This window comes from Dipteris shenzhenensis, chromosome 12 (genome assembly GCF_047967505.1).
Source record: "Dipteris shenzhenensis isolate YYH24624 ecotype China chromosome 12, Dip_SZ_1.0, whole genome shotgun sequence".
NCBI lineage: Eukaryota > Viridiplantae > Streptophyta > Polypodiopsida > Gleicheniales > Dipteridaceae > Dipteris > Dipteris shenzhenensis.
Window position 1 is genome coordinate 7,108,104 of NC_141607.1, and position 17,582 is coordinate 7,125,685.

General features: G+C 43.1%; 1 protein-coding gene across 4 annotated transcripts; it reads right to left on the reverse strand.

Annotated features, from left to right (window-relative positions):
- Positions 1 to 650: 650 nt before the first annotated feature.
- On the reverse strand, positions 651 to 16,119 carry LOC147895749 (uncharacterized). Of its 4 annotated transcripts, none has more exons than XM_087382669.1 (8): positions 15,933 to 16,119; positions 15,641 to 15,807; positions 15,442 to 15,522; positions 15,283 to 15,349; positions 1,718 to 1,752; positions 1,518 to 1,598; positions 1,206 to 1,291; positions 651 to 1,050 (listed from the first exon to the last, which is right to left on the reverse strand). In XM_087382669.1, exons 1-8 carry the CDS (start codon positions 16,033 to 16,035, stop codon positions 945 to 947), a joined length of 726 nt encoding a protein of 241 aa, XP_087238795.1. In that variant the 5' UTR covers positions 16,036 to 16,119; the 3' UTR covers positions 651 to 944. The 4 variants fall into 4 exon arrangements, with proteins under 4 accessions (XP_087238795.1, XP_087238794.1, XP_087238797.1 ...); XM_087382668.1 differs by having other exon boundaries at positions 15,641 to 15,823; positions 15,933 to 16,087; XM_087382671.1 differs by having other exon boundaries at positions 1,206 to 1,307; positions 15,641 to 15,823; positions 15,933 to 16,087.
- Positions 16,120 to 17,582: the final 1,463 nt, after the last annotated feature.

Here is a 17,582-nt window from a genome sequence, read left to right on the forward strand (position 1 = left end):
TAGATATAGATACACACTCACACACACACACATACACCTTTTTTTTATATAGTGAAATCTTATATTTCTCTGTGGGAAACCTTAAAATGAGGTGAAAACCCACCAATAAGTACAAAGATAAAATTTACAAGCACGCCTCACAACAAAAAACCACACACACACACACACACACATAGTTTCACCTATTTCTTGGAGTTATCTTGACTTACACCTTTAATAGTTTGTGTGGTTCTTTTTTCGAGTGTACTTTGGGTTTCGATTTTTTGCATAAACATACGCAATGAATAAATGTGTGATTGTATTTATGCTTTAGTTCGATTTGGTTTCTGCCTGTAGTGTACATGTCCTATCTTTCAAGTTTGGTTCACAGTAATAATAAACCTGCAGCTTTATTTTTCCATTTCTATATATTGATGTTCATATATATTTTTTCATTGTTGGAAAATCTTATAGTACTATTTTAACTCCATTCTAGAGTAAGAATACTTTCCTCACAGTCTCTTTTAATAAATGTTTCAGTGCTTTTACATCAATTCAATTTTTTCATGTAAGGTATACTCTTGTTGATTGAAAAACCCCTTATCTATGTTTGATAAAAATATTGTCCTCATATTGAATAGACTATGGATTTCATTTTTTGAAATGGCTTTAACATCATTGTCACTTCATTCATATGGTGTATGATTGAGTCTCCACCATTACAGATTTGCTTGGTGTACCCTCCAAGATTTCCTTCGTATCTTTTGCATGTATCCTTCTTCTAGAATGTTCACTCTCTTTTTCATTTTGAAATCGTGCATCCTCTCAGACAAATTGTCTCACTTTCTATAATATAATAGCAATTTTACAAAATAAGAGTTCTCATGCACAAGGCCATAAATTGATCCAATCTCTTCAGAGATGTGAATATCTGCAAATTTTACAAAAAGATGCCCAGGCACAAGTCATTCAGGCATTTGCTGGCCTTCTGCAAATTTCTTAGGATTATCTGGGAGCAACTGATCAATCAGCCTTCCACGATAAGTCATGAACTGAAACTTTTTTTCTGGTCTGGGGAGCACAAAACAAAATTCAGAAGGCATGATCAAGATGAGATTTAAAAGTAGGTATCTGCTCATGTCTGATAACCCAATATGGCAATTTGGCCTTTCATAATAAGGTATACAGAGCGTTGTTTTGTGCAAAAGTAGGAGGCAATAACACACCTGAAACCAATTGTCCAAAAAAAACGGCGTGCTCTAGGAGGAGGAAATACTGCAAATCCTGTTGGGCCTCCTCTCCTTTTCATGTTCTGCACATAAATGTGCCTGATTATGGACACACATTAACAAGACTAGGCAAGATTATTAGAGGTATTATAAACGCGAAGCAGCACATTAAAGATTCATAATTGAGTTATTGCCATTTTCAAAGTGACCCTTACTAGACCAAGCTGTACTCCATTTACTAGTGCAATAAATGGACTTAAATTGCAATCCTGCAAAGCTGCTGCTACACGATAAAGCACGAAAACTGACCTTAACAAGCTTGTTGACAATTTTGCGACCAATTCCTCTCCTTTGATAATCAGGGTCAACAGCAACATCACTGATGGTTGCCTGCAAAGTTGCAAGCAGGACGAGGAGACCATCGTCAGGATAGGTCGAGTTCTCCACCTTGTGTAGTATTTCAGCTGCCAAAAACAGTAAATGCGGAGAGGCTATACGAGCACACATACAACAAAAGCACCATCTGAAACTGCACGCCCAAAACCTGTCCATAGGGAAGACAGTCAGCTTTTACAATCAATAGTATAGCAAAGGAGAAGAAATTGTAAGAGCACGAGTGTTTTGAACGTGTTAAGATATGAGAAAGAGCTATTAAAATTAGTGAGAGATTGAAACCTGCATAGTGATCACTGCCTATGCATGTCCACATACAAAATTAAACACCAAATAAGGATGAGACAATGATTGCATTAACCATCACCTGAACTACATTGCTGAAGTGGAACTTAACTCAAGCGACCCTAATTCAATCTGCCCCATATGGCGCACTTTGGCTGTTCAAACTTGAGCCACATGGCACATTTCTCAGTGCCTCTTGAGCTTCACCTTTGTCTTCAGTAGCTATGCCCAAACTTTGTGCTAACTCATACGATAGAAAATTCTGTGTTGCAGCAAGAAAAGGGCTGAATGATCTTTTACTTGACCCCAAGTTTTGAGCAAACTATGGGATGAAAGATCCTCATCTTTTTGTGGGAGAGTCTCCATGTTGTGGGCTGCTGTTGTCTTCTTCAAAGACTCCTTGTTGCTTTTTGCTTTGGCAGCCTGCTTGTGAGGACACTCGTAGAACTCGTGGCCTCGCTCTCTGCATTTGAAGCATCGTCCTTCAGAGTAATACCTTTGCTTTGATTGATGAGATACGGTATTCGAGGACTTCTCTTTATGGACATGCTTTCAAGGTGGTCCATTGGATGCTCCTTGATTCTTCTTGAATCTTCTCGGATTCCCTCTTCTTTGGATTATGCTTGCCGGAGAAGAGTAGCTTCTTCTCAATCTTTAGTGCCACATTAATGGCCTCCTCCAAAGTCACGGGGCTGACAATGTCGTGTTCATTTTGAATAATGTACCTCAACCAGGCATGGAACTTCCTTTGCTCTCTCAAATTCTTTTTACGGAAAGCCGGAAAGTTTCAACTTTCAGTAAAGCATCCCAAAAACGAGTGACATACTCACAGATTTTTTCCTCTTGTCATTTTCGAAGGATACCCCATTGCACCATCATGTCTCTTTTGAACTCCTTTGGCTAGAAACAATCTTGCAATAGCCTCTTGAACTTTCTCCAAGTGTGGGCTTGCTGTCCCGTGCTGGCTATAGCAGCCCACCACAAAGAAGCATGGTCTTGCAAGTAAAGTATGCATAAATCGGATCTTGGCTTTTTCTTAATATTTATCTCCATCAAAAAGGTAGTCAAGATCTCATATCCATGCTAGCAGAACTTCGAGCTGATCTTCGCCTTTGTATTTGCTAAACTTGAACAGCTTGTCTCCAAGCTTGATCCTTTGCTCAGCTGGTCTTTTCTTCCTCTTATGCCTCAAAGGGGATGGGCTACGATGTCGTTTTCTTCCTCTTGATGGAGAGACACTAGGTGACTTACCCTTATAGAATCTTGAACATCTGTATGTCATCTTCCTTCAGCTGGATTCCCTGGTTCATGTGAATCAACATGATTACCTTCATGAACATGAATCAGCTAGGAATACTAGTCAGAAGGTTACTCAACTCATTCAGACTAGGAGGCAGATGGGGACCATGCTAGCATGATGGCTGGTTGACTGAATGAGAAGAGAAAGAGGGCTGATCTCAATAAGGGAGCACACTAGATTAGGGGATCACTATCCTGAGCTCTAATACCAAGGAAACCTCTCAGCGCTCTCTTAAGGGGAAAAGGAAAGATTGCTTTCCATAAGATTGCGGAATATTGTTTTACTTACAGCTCTAATACCAACGAAACCTCTCAGCGCTCTCTTAAGGGGCAAAGGAAAGATTGCTTTCCATAAGATTGCGGAATATTGTTTTACTTAACAGATTTGCAAGACAAGAACTGAAACGTATAATATTGCTTGAGAAAAGATGAACACTGATTAAGGGGCCAAAACACGCTCGCACCCCCCCCCCTCCCTTCCTGTTATCCAAGCTCTTTATTACAATGAGATACAAGACCAAGACGTTGATGTAAATCTTATCGACACCTTCCAAACTTGAGACCAAACTAAAAGAACTTAGACTATAACCGGAGCTATGTACAAGACATGAAAATGAAGCTCAAGGTGGAGCAATAAGTCTGTATACACAACAATGTCTCAATAGATAGCCTAGCTAGGGAGCTCGAGGCTCTAGAGGGAAGATGCATGCACCATTACCACCATAGTTTTTTCCATACGTTTCCATATGCATACGTCATACGGGTACGGAAGTATGATTAGAGTATGGCTCAGCCCCTGGGGCTGAATCATACATGACCCTAATTTTACAAAAAAAAATACTAGGAAAATAAACATTGTACACATTTACTTGAGAGAGAGCTTCATAACTTTCAACTTCACCTTCAAACTTCAAACTTTATTCATGGAAGAGTCCAAGGAATGGATTCTGATACAGAGTGATAGACACCAAAACATCATGATCAAAGGTAGCAAGTAGTAGATACTAGAAAATTGAAAGTAGCATGTAGGTACTACACCAAAACATCAAAGGCAAACTGCAAAACACCACATAACAAACTGAAAAGGCTGCTAGGCTGCCACAGCCAGGAAACAAAGCTGAACAAAAGCTGCTGCATGCAAAGGAGAGTGCATCATATCTCACCTATTAACACACAAGGCTCTGACATCAGCCAACTTTGAGGGGTCTATTCCATCCTTAGTCTGTATCTTCTCCATCGTTCGATCAGTGAGCTCATGTACAAGTCCCATGGTAGCCCCTTCCCTATCAGCCGAACGAAGGATCTTCAAAATAGGTGCACATATCTTCACTATGACTCTTGCTTCCTGCTAGAATGAGGCACCCAATACAATGGAAGACACATGTTGTGCTTTCATAGTGCGTGATACTTTCTACCTACAGTACTCATCACTCACAACCATATGGCGCAATCCATTTTAGACTCTGTCATCCAACAAGTTTGCTAACATGATAACCGAGTCTGTGCAGGTTTCACTAATTCCTTTGTGCTGAAAGTTACACAGTGTGCTTCCGACGAGTAACGAACGTGACAATCATGTTGGCATGTGTCAACACTGGGTTCACCCAAGCAAGCTGCCCAATGTCCTCAAACAAGAGGTCAAGGCAATGACATGTGCATCTAGTATAGAAAATATGAGGCCATTCCTCCTCTACCAATTCTCCTACTAGCACGCATTTAGATGCATTGTCCCATGCACACCTATACCACATTATCTAGCCCAACATCAACAATGGCATCTTTTAATATCCCAAAAATGTATTCCCCTAATTTATACTATCCACTAGTATCCATAGACTTTCAAGAAGACTGATCCAAAAATGCATGAGACCATGATATTAATTATAGGCCTACACCGAGTGTCAGACCAGCTGTCACACACTATGCTGCATCCATACTTTTTCCATTTCTCTGAAACTGCAGCAACTCTTGATCTATGCATCCACCTCATTTTTCAGCTCCGAAGTGCGCAAGGCTTTATAAGATGGAGGCTTAGAACTAGGCCCAACTTGGCCTATTGCACGGATCATTTCCAAAAAATATGGACTCCTCACCTTCCAATGAGGAATGTCCTCTGCAAAGAAGAAGTGTTGAAGAGCAATGTAGGCATCCTTCCGTGCTTGGGACTCCCATGCCTTGGCCAAGGCTCCCTTTGACACCTTTTATTTCATCTGTTTTGGCTCATGTGCAAATGCACTTGCACTAGCAGCACCACTCTCCCTGGCATCTCCCACATCAGCCACATCTGCATCAAGCTCTTCTACAAATCTGCCTTTGCTTGCAACCTTCTGTAAGTGTCTTTCACATTTTCAGGGGGGGCGGTACACAAAGCTGAGAGAGTCTCCACTTGCTGAAGGCCAGGCAGCTCAACTTTCAAGCTTGAGGTCATAGTCTACAGGTGGACGTACGGTCATTAGGCTAGCTGTGTCAACAATTGGAGGGAGCTTGGAACTTGTACGGCTGGCTGCTGGAAATGTGCACAATGCGGCTGGTTGGAGGGTGGAGGAATGCAGCTTGAAATGCACACGTACAGACGGCGTCAATTGCTTGTCAAGCGTTTTTTGCCCCCAAAAAAATCGCGTATGGAATCCACATGCCGAATCCATACGGTACGGTCAACCATATGGTACGTTTCCAACTATGATTACAACTGCTTCCACACATTAGTAACATCTAGTCAATGCTTTAAAAAAGGAGATTTTGATGCAGCATAACTATGTGCTTCTAGATCTCTGATGCAATTCTAAAAGCTACGTTGAAAACAATGTCAATCTGCTACAGATTTGCCTCGATGTTGGTGTGGCTGTTGGGAGGAAGCAAGATTGCTTAGTAGAAATACTGCTGCAGAACTGTGTGGGGACAGCTTGCAGAAGGGGCTGCTTTAGGAGAACCACTCTAGGAGAAGTTTTTGTAGAGAGAGAGGCTGCAGGAGGGGCTGTTGCAGAGAAAGATGCTGCTGCAAGAAGCTGCTGTTGTTGTTGCTGCTGCTGCTGCTGTGGAATTGCTGTTACAGGGACCTACTGCAGAGGAAGGAGCAGAAAAGGGACTGTTGCTGCTGCAGGAGCAGGAGGAGCTGCTACTGTGCTGCATGGGGCAGGAGCTGTGGAGGCAAGAGGAGCTGCTGCAGAAGGAGAGGCTGCGGGGAAGGATAGATTTAGGAGGGGCCAGCTTCAGAAAAGTGGGAGTGTGTGTCCAATTTGGCAATGGGACTCGCTCCCGTGAAAATTGGTGAGCTGCATGGGCGCTGGAGTTCCTTTAGTAACAAGTGGTGCCCAATTTGGCATGGGGGCTGAATTTGGTGGGCTGCATGGGAGCTGAGTGATGCCATGGTTCATGCATGACCCTCCCAATGTCCCCACAGGCTGCCATGTGTCTCATGGGCTGCCATGTGTCCATGCCACATGTCAGGGCCGCCACCTCAGCATGCCATCTCAGCCTGCTACCTCAGCATGCCATGTCTTTATGCCACATGAGCATGCCATGTCATCATATTACATCAGCATGCCACATTGGCATGAAATTGTGGAGGTTATTTTAACCACTCTTTATTTGTTTGACTACAAATTCAGTTTAGGTGACCAATACTCTACTCCAATTTGACTTCTGTTTTCACCCTTAGGTTTCTGGCAGTTAGCGCTATTCAAAGGGGCTAGTCTATTGTTAGAGTGAGTTTGGTTTGCCTTCTCACATAACCTATTAGGGCTATTAGTTTGTCATCTTGTCTTGTATCTCTTTGATGTTAACATGCCCACAACCGAGGCCTATTAGTTTGTCGCCTTGTCTTGTATCTCTTCGACTCTGTTGTCATGTTTACAAGCCCACACCCAAGGCTACTGCAAACATTCTCTTTAATAGTTGTTGGGTCGGTCTGCATTCTATGCAATAAATTGGTCCCATATTTGGGTGCTTGGGTGAGGTGTGGTCTTTACGTTTCTCTTAAAGAGATATGCCTTAACTTGTGGGACACTAGTGCCCATAACCCCTTCATTGGGGGTCCACCCTCAAATGCTAGACCCTAGCTATCTAGTACCTAATTGACAATAGGAAAACATATGCATTCTTTTGGCAAACATCCTATTTTTAAACAACTTGAAATTTCAAAAAATAAAAATATGCAATTAATGGATTACTGAGCAAGTGGATATGTATTTTGTGAAGAGAAGTGACACCCTTGGCATTCCGGGGTCTACCCAACCACAAGGCATTCTAGGAACATTCCGACCAATCCTAGGGCCCCTTTTACTCCAGAATGGCATTCCCGCATTCTAGAACCGGGAATGGCATTACTTGGTAAATATGGGCAAAAGGGAAATACACAAGGAACAATTTAATAAAAATGATATTGGATCCATCATGTAAAGCAAAACATCATACTCGGATGTCAAAGCCAAAGGTACAAACCACACTACATGAACATACATGCATGTCATGTACGACATAGGTCAATTTGAAAGTCTCGACTCTACATAGACTCTACATAGGCTACAACTTTATTGTCAAGCCTCGAGTATGGACAGGTACGGTTCTTGTTTTGCACTTAAGCTTGGCGCCTAGTTCCACACCTGTTAACTTACATAAACAAAGAGGAATCGTATAACATGAAAATGTGAGTGTTTGGGGAGAGAGAGAGAGCAAGAGAGAGTGAGCTTGAGAGCTGAAAGCTTGATAGCTTGGTTGCAATAGAAGAGTGTAAGAGTACACTGAAAGAGTGAGAGATAAGGCTAGCACTAAAGGAGAAGGCTAATCATCGTGCATGGCATTCATCCAATGCACATTGTACTTTGCTTCTTCGAATGTTGCAGGCTCCTCCTCATCGAGAAGAGTACCTGCATATGCTGATTCCACTGAATTAGCACCTTCCATGTGCCTTGCTGCACTGCGAGTCCTGCCAGCTAATGGAGCATCAATCTTACTCTCTCTGAGAGTCTGTAACAGCCAGTTTGGGACTGTTTTTGCTGCATGTATGTCTGCAATTTCTTGCTGAACCACCTGTTCCACTGCCTGTGGAGATGGCAAGACATCTTGTGGCTGAACCGGAGCATCGGGAGGTGGCTGTAAATTCTGATTTGCATCAGAAATATCAGCAATCCCTCAAAAACATCCTCTGAAGAAGAAGGCATATGAAATTCAGCCTGAGTGTGAGCTGAATTTTCTGCAAATATCACATCTCTACTGACAATGATCTTGCGTGTAGCAGGATTGCAGAGATGGTACCCCTTGCTTTCTACACTGTACCCAACAAATATGCATTTAATTGCCTTATCTGACAACTTATGCCGAAATTCAACTGGCACATGAGCATATGCAAGGCATCCAAAGACTCGGAAATGATCCACTGAAGGCTTTCTCCCATTCCAGACTTCATAGGGAGTTTTTGTTTTCAAAGCCTTAGTGGGAGCCCGATTTAAAATGTAGTTAGCACACATCAGACCTTCAAGCCAGAATTTATGAGGCATGTGTTTGCTTTTCAGCATACATCTGTCCATCTCCATAAGAGTTCGATTTTTCCTCTCAGCTTTGCCATTTTGCTGAGGGGTCAGCCTCACTGTGAGCTGATGCACAATACCCTTGCCTTTCAGAAAAGCATCAAAATCTGCAGACAAGTATTCCCCACCTCTATCTGTGCGCAATGTCTGTATCTTGAGTCCGGTTTCATTTTCAACCATGGCTAAAAAGTGTTTAAACACCATGAACACTTCTGATTTGCGCTTCAGCCCAAAGACCCAAGTGAAATTGGAGTAATCATCAATAAAAGTAACAAAGTAATGATGGAGTCCTCATGGGACCACAGACATCACTATGTATAAGCTGTAATTTGCGTACAGCTTTAACTGAACCATCCTTTTTGAAGGGGAATCTATGCATCTTGCCTAAAATGCACCCTTCACAGGCATGTGGAGGAGGTATCTCAAGAGGTGGCAATGCATCAACCATAGAGTGCTTTTGAAGTGTCATCAAGCTGTTGTAATGCATGTGGCCATATCGGGCATGCCATAATTCTACATTTTGCATGGCAGCAGTAGGGGTAGAAACTGCAAGAGCATGGGCTGCTCTTTTCTCAAAAAGATCAAGCTGAAAAAGCCCACGTAGCAGAGTACCAGATAATCTCAAGGCATAATCATTTTCCCTGTCTCGGACAGCACATTTGTCATCCTCAAAGATGACCTGAAATCCAGCCCTGTTAAGAGTGGACACTGAAAGAAGATTCTTGGTGATACCAGGCACATATAAGACATCTGAAAGTCTGAAAACTGAGACATCAATGGCAGTAAGCTCAACTTCTCCTGTGCCACGTACTGAATATGACGAGTTATTGGCACAAGTGACTTTCTTACCAACGGGAGGTGGATGCAAGGAAGTAAAGAGACACTTCCTAGAAGTGATGTGCTTGGATGCACCGCTGTCAAAATACCAAGTATTCAGTGTTTCATTGACACTGAAAGCAGATGCATTCGTAGAAGAGTCATAACTGCAGTCTGCAAGTCAAAAATGCATATGTATCATCATTACAAGTGGCTGTACTATCCCGAGCATCTAGAGCAGCCAGCCTAGAATCTGAAATGCAAGATAAAAAGGCATAATCCTGTCCAACAAAGTTGGCTGCAGCATCCCCACTGTCAGATGCATGAGGAGCTGAATCTGAAACAGCCATACCGGAGCTGTTTTTCTTCTCTTTTGCAAGCCTTTTCCTGCATTCTGCAATGTGATGACCTGGCTTTTTGCAGTAATGACAAAAACCCTTCTTCTTGGGCTTACTTGCATCATTTCTAGCCTTTTGTGAAGGCTGTCCTGACCCATTGGAAGGCTGATTTACTGATGTCTTTGCCTGTCCCTTTGTTTTTGACTTGAACTTTGAGAGCATAGCTTGTTCACCTACACGTGAAGCTAAGTTTTTCCTAGTCTGCTCTTCCTGAAGCAGAAGTCCTATCAACTCATGAAAAGTGAGAGGATTTGCACCCCCCCTCAATGATAAGTTCAGCGAGGTATGAAAGCTGAGATAAGACTCAGGAAGAGAATTCAGAGTGGTAGTAATCATCTCTGAATCAGAAATAATCTCATCTATGTTCAATAATTGCTCTCTGAGATCCTGTAGCTTTGTGAGGTGGACTGACATGGAGTCACCCTCTTCCATATGTGTATTACTTAACTCTCTTTTCAAGAAAGATACCCTTGCATCATTCCGGGCTGCATACATGCTTTCTAAGATATCCCACGCTGCCTTCGAGGTCTTACACGACCGGATATGCGGAATGATAAATCTTTTCACTGAAAGAGAGATGCATGACAAAGCGAAGGCATCCCGTGAATCCCATCTCTTCTGCTCTGGAGTAGTGGCTATAGCTGCACCAACAACTTGTTCTGCAGATGCACCCTGTGCACGACCTCTTCCACCTCCTTGCTGAGGAGGGGTATTAGGTGCCATACCTGCTGGTCGGATCTCACCCCCATTCATATAATCCCATAAATTGCGAGAAATCAGAATATTGCGTACCATAAAACTCCAGAGGGAGTAGTTGGTACCATCCAACTTGTCTTCCTCTGAAAGTCCACCGAACTGGGAATCATTCTGATTTTGCTGGGCCATATCTGAGAAAGAGATTTTAGCAGATACAAGACTGAATTCCCTTACTGGGAATGAAATGCACAACTCCCAAAAAACACAGCCAAGCACTGGCTGTAAATGCAACTCAGATTTCTGCACTTGCACTGTCATAAATCTGTCCAAGCATCAAAAACTCTCCAGAATCTACCAAAAGTGTTGCAAAACACTTCAAGAAAGGCAGTATGAACTGAAATCTCCAAAATTGCTCTCCCAACACAAAAGCCCCAAAATAGGCCCGAAATTGCAACCAGAAAGGGGCAAATTGATCAAAAGCCCCAAATGTTGCAAGAATTGCGCTCTGTCTGCAAAAGCCCCAAATTTCACTGCGAAATTGCAGTGTAATTACAAAATCCCCAAATTTCTTTAAGAAATTGTACTGCAGAATTGAAAGCCCCAAATTTCGAGCTTGAAATTGCAACCAGAAAGGGGCAAAAGTACAGAAAGCCCCAGATTTGCAATTTCAGCAGAAAGCCCCAAATTTCAGACCAAATCTGCAATGTTTGCTCCAAGTGCAGCCCCAAATTTCTTCAACAGCTGCAAATTGATTGTAATGTCTACAACAAACAAGATGCCCCAAATGTGCTCCCAAAAATTAAGCCAAACAATGGCTGTCTACAAAATGTACCTGCCAAAGATCACCTGCAAGTTTCACCTGCAAGGAAGAGCTTGTGCGCAAGTACAACCTGTACGGCCAGGTACACACACTTGGAGTAAGAACCGTACAGCTATACGGCCGATGGTGTACGGACACTCAACGCAGCGCAGGTAAGGCTGGTACGACGCTGCTGTAGGTACAGTACAGGTAGGTACGATAGGTACAAGCAATACGGCAGGTACGACAGGTACAAGCAGTACGGCGAACTGATTACAGGTGTGCTGGTACGTACGACGATGACGCAGCAGGTACAGCAGGGAAATCGTACGATCATCAGCGCAGGTACGTGCGTGCTGGACTTGCTGTACGGTCAGGTGCAAGCAGTACGGAAGCAACAGGTACGGTACGTGCAGGTACGACAGATACGGTACACGCAGGTACAGACGAGTACGTGCAAGTACGGCAGAGTACGACAGGTACGCACGCACTGCCAGCTGAAGGTACGTGCAGGTACAAATTCCGTACAGTCGTACGGACAGTCTTTGGATTGCTTCGAGCTGTAAGGACACGGACGGGATGTAGCAGCAGGAGTGGCAGCAGGAGCTCAACGAGGCTCTGATACCAAATGTGAGTGTTTGGGGAGAGAGAGAGAGCAAGAGAGAGTGAGCTTGAGAGCTGAAAGCTTGATAGCTTGGTTGCAATAGAAGAGTGTAAGAGTACAACTGAAAGAGTGAGAGATAAGGTTTTGTCCTAGTGACAAAACCTTGGTAGTCACTAACCATAGTTAGTGAACTAACTGCGGTTAGGAGAAAAAACCTCTTAAAGAGGGAAAAGTGCCCCTAACTAGCTTATTAAATTACATTGGTCACTGCTGAATTATATCTATAATTCTAACAGAAAAGTGAGCTACAAAGAACTAGACAAAACCCGTATTGTTGAGGAATGAAGGGGGAGGGTGAAACCGGCCTTCAGCTAGCTAAAGGGCAGTAAACTGTAACTAACTTAGCATTCATGTCATTCACAGCCACATTGCATATCTTTCAGCCACTTCATCAAGCATAAAACCACTTAGAAACAACTTTGAAAAAGAAAACTGGATGGAGGCTAGAGTGCCCCTGCTCAATGGAACCAAACACGACACACCACACCGGCCCCAAATACCTTGGCGCCTCTTCCGGTATTTATTTAATTCATTTGGCAATGGAAAATAGTGTTCTTACACCAAGGGCTCACCCTTGCACTCTGCTACACTAGCAGTCCACGGCACAAGCCAACACTTGGCTTCAAAATGCATCCAATTCTAGTGCACCCACTAACACCCAATTGCTAGGCAAGGCTAAGGCATTTTCTCACAACTGTGTCCAACCAAGAGTGGCAATGCATTCCACGAGTCCAAAAAAGATGCTCAAACAGCCTCAAGGCGTGAAATGCATCCAAAACTGTCCCTCTAAGGGTCTAGCAATCCCACAATCCACTAACCAGCCTCTCAGGGCGGCAATGCATCAATACAGTTCTTACACTGAGCAAATGACCTCAATATAAGAAGAATTCCACACGCTGCCCCTCTGGCTCCTATCTGGTTACACCCTTTGTAACTGGGTGCCCATTCACAGCCTGAATGGCCAAGCGGGGGGGCTTCCACAACAACAAAGAGCAGTAATAAAGCTCAAAAAGGACAAATGAACTTCAAAAGGAAGTCAGAATATCCATACCCGCTGTCCATGGCAGAGGGGCAAGCTTTGTCTTGCACCTACCCTCTGTCCAGGCCCCATGGGTGTAGAAATGGCTTCCAATCAAGGGGAAAAGAGAGAGAAAGAGAGGATACAGATTCCGAGAGCTGAATAGAGAAGGAAGAGCAAGGCTCACGGGTGTAGAAGCCAAAAAACAGTAGAGAGAAACTGTTCTGCAAAGAAGAGAACCCCAGAATGGAAGCACGAAGTCCCAAGCAGCTCCGAAAACCTGCCTTGAAGTGTGTGCCAGCTCTAAAACAGCCCGAGCTGCAGCAGCCCCAGTCTATACAGCAAGGAGAATTCCATACAATCTGCCTTGGATAGCGTGCAACAGCCGTACAAGTCCGCACCTTAGCAATAAATGCTTCCATACAGCAGTACAGAAGCCTTAGCAATGGACCTTAGAGACAAAGGTGAAGGCAAAAAGACAAAAAGACCTCAGGATACGTGAGAATGAAAGCAAAGGAGTCAATTCCATACGTTTCTTTTCCTTGGGAGAAGAGTAAAGGAAAGGTAGACTTGCATGAGGAATTGCCAGGTGGCTCCTCATTAAAGTCTAACCCTTCCAAACCAATGGAACCTCCCACATTAAAGTCCTAGCCCTCTCCAACAAATGAAACATTGGTTTTCCTTGGGCCCAACTTTTAGACCCCTCTTAGCCTTGCCTTGCCCCAGCACTTGGGCCTAGTGGGTGCTCTAGAAATTGAACTAGGAACTTCTAGGAAGTTGACGCTTCCTCTATGCAAATCCTCGTGGCCAGTAGGAAATTCTAGGAAATAGACACTTGCTCTAGGCCAATCCCTCCCAACCAAAATATCCACAAGTGTGGCCATAGGTTTAGATGTACATGAAATTCACGTCCCCGTGACAGAGGGCTTCGTATTAAAGCCCCAACCTTCCTCTAGATAGGGCTAATTGCTTTAAAGAGAGGGCCAACTTTACATTGTTGCATTCAGCAATCCAGCAGCCAATATGTTCCCATCCTTGCGGTTGTCTCCCAAACTCCTCTGCCATAAAGGTGCATTTGCTGGCCTTTGGATACAACTAATGCAACCTCATAATTTCAAGTACTTGCATGGCATGCATGATATGCTGTTTGATATCAACAAGGATACCATCAAGAACCCATAGAAATTAAGGCGACTGCAATATGTTGTTCATCTATGAATGGAAGGTAGCTGGTGTATTAGTCAATCTAAATGCCAAAACTTTGAACTGCCTCCTCTTTCTAAGAGAGGGAGCCGTTTTATGCTCATCACCCTCTTGGACTTTGATTTGATTAGACTCCAACATCAGATCCATTTTTGTAAAAGGTTGTAGGCACCCTTCAGCTCAGAGAACTGAACATCAATCCTAGGAATTGGACACCTATTTTTATAGCAGTCAAATTGGTATCTTTCTCATCCATGCAATTGTAGTTTGAGCAATCCTTCTTTTTACGAAAAGCAGTTGAGAGGCAAATGGAAATGTTCTCTACGAGAGAGAAATTTTTCTCCATGGATTCTTACTTCCTCTCACCACGTAGAGGACTGGTATGGATCCTTGTTAATTGGGCTGCTGCCTAAGCTTAGGACAATGGCAACATAGGGGGATACTACCGGTGGGTGAGATAATAACAATAACGCAAAATAACCTTCGACTGGTCTCCTCCATGTCCACATGTATCTTCCTCCACATAAAGTGGAAAAGGATCTCCAATGTATTTTCGAAGAAGCTATGGGGCCAAAAAAACTCACAACAACAAAAAGGACGCAGAGAAGTGCTGAAGACTCACTCCAAAAGAAATCAAGAGCTGCTTAGGAGAAGTGTTTACACCTACAGGATCCAGCCTTGTTCTTAAGTGTTTACAAGCACAGGATCCACAACTTACATTTGCCTTCTCAGAATGGAATGAATTTCCACGCTGGCGCTTCCTAACCTGCCTGCAGCAAGTTGACCACAGCCCTAAATGTCCCTCTTATCTTCCATAAAACGCACTTTCAAGGGGGGCATTATCATAGCACGTAGTCACTGTTTAGGTACACGTGTTTGACGTCTTGTTTTGTTCCATATAGTGCATCATATTTTATTTTGTACTCATTCCAGGTTCAGCATGGTTGTGATAAAGGCTGTAGGGTTTCCGAGACGTACCAATCAACCTTTTGCGAAATCCCTCAGACGAATCGATTACTTCGCCTTGCTCTAATACGACCACAAACTGCAAAATCAAGAGCCTCAAATACAAAAATTTCGTCAAATGAATAAATGACATCACAACATCAATTCGCAAATATCAAACGTCTATCTTACAGCATAGCTGTATTCCAAAGCTTTTGCAATCTTCTGCGGCTCTCTGCTGATTTTTAGTGTCTTGGCCCATAACTTACTCAACTGAACACAGATAATACAGCGTAGCTCAGTGATTACGAATAAGCTGGCAGCTAAAACCAAATCTCCTGGACCCATTGTGCTAGTTACCTCAATATGCAGTCGACAGAAAGTGCGTCACCTGCGCGGTATCTACGTCCGCCAAATCAGAACTGTAGATGAAACGCCCCGGTAGAAAAGAGCTCCAGAACGCTTGCCCTCCTGGCAGTAGCTGCTGCGGAACTTTGCAGGACATCCAAGCTAATGGAATTTGCTTGGAATACAAGCTGGTGCCACATAGCCACCGTGCTGCATTCCATTTTAACTGATGAATACCGTGAAGCAAAAGTCAGCGGGACAGAAAGGCTGCAACCTTGAAACTTGATGAGTTGCAATTCCTGGAAGTAAAAACGCCACGATGAACAGCATACAACCTGAGGGGAAGAAGCAGCAGGAAGAGGCAGACGACGCGAGGGAAGGCAGAAAGACAATTGTTGGGGGGAGGAAGATGAGGTGGCGAAGACCATGGGCTCGCATAGAATTGCACACATGATACAACTCACTAGTGAGACATAAAAACAACGTGAATAAGATTCACGAGTGCCTTGCACGGGCAGAAATAGACGAATCACTCCCTGTATGAAAGGTGCCACTAGAAAGCATTTGCTTTGAGGATCACTCCCTCTATGATATGAAGGCGGATGTTCCCTCAGCTTGCCGGTAGAAAGCATTTGCTTCAGGGAGTCACACTCCCATCGCACTCTCATTGTTCGATCAGTTTCTTATGTGAATGGTCTCATAACTGACAGTGGCTTAAGAGTAATGCAAGCGAAGCCCATCAAGCACTTTGTGCGAAAGCACGCATATGAACACTCCATTCAGCTCCTTCTATAAATGCAGCTTTATTCTTCTAGAGATTATACTATTAGTGAATGACTTCGTGCTAGCTTCTTTCGTCAACACTAGATTCAAGAATCCAATTTGCTTTCTTTGTCTGAATCCAATGGAGCTCTCGTTTGTTTGCTTTGCTGGAATCAAGAAAATGGATCAACCAAAAATTAATTCAGAAATGGCCACAGCCGAAACAGATGCATATTTTAAACACTCGAAACTCCTTTTGGCACATGCATTGATCGGCGTCCTCTTCAAGATTTCATTTCATCATGATGCATGCTATATCAATTGTCAGAATCTTGGATTGGCATTTGAAATTTTGGCTATGTCTTAACCCAAGGCTCTGAGACCTTCCATCTCCTCCCTTCATTCCCTTGACCTTCTATATCCTCCTTCCTCCCAAAGTTGCCTCTTATCTTCCCACCTCCTCCCCACTCAAAGCTTGCCTCTTGTCTTTACATCTCCTCCAGGCTCTCAAAGCCTCCATCTAGGAGCTCCTTCTTTGTGACATGTGGCAAGCTCTCCTTTTAGATTAAATTTATGTAAATATCGTTTAATTTAGACAAATATTGAACCTAAATAGTTAGCAAATAAAATAATACTTTTAATTAAGTACATTCTTGTAAAAGAGTTTTTCCCATGACCCCTATATCCGTGCACATAATTAGTTACAACAATGGGCTTAAAACAAATAGCATTTCCTAGGCTTTTTAGGGCTATAGCTTTAGCAAGACTTATCGTATTAGAAAAGTTTTTATCTAATTGGATGTTAGTGATCAAGGTGTCCTAGAATTTAATAAAAGTTGTACATTATTGGCTAGCACACCAAGGCTCACCCCCAAGATCTAATCTAAATCTACAAGGTGTATGAAATCAATGAGTGGCTAAGGAAACCCTATGCATGTGTAGAGCATTCCAATCTTGTGAGGCATGCCAAAGGTAGAGCTTGAGCTAGTTAGCAATATGTGTGGGGTTGAACATTATGGTTTGTAAGATAATCCCACATGTAGTGGAATCCACCCCATGCACTTGTACCAATATCCTATCACTCGAACCAAGATGGTGTGAGTTCGTGGTGTCTAAACCATGGAAAAAGAACTTTTGTAAAATAAGATTATTAACACGTTGGATTTAATGAATATAACCATCCTACTCTGTGAAGTATTTGAATAAGAACTCATGCAAAACAC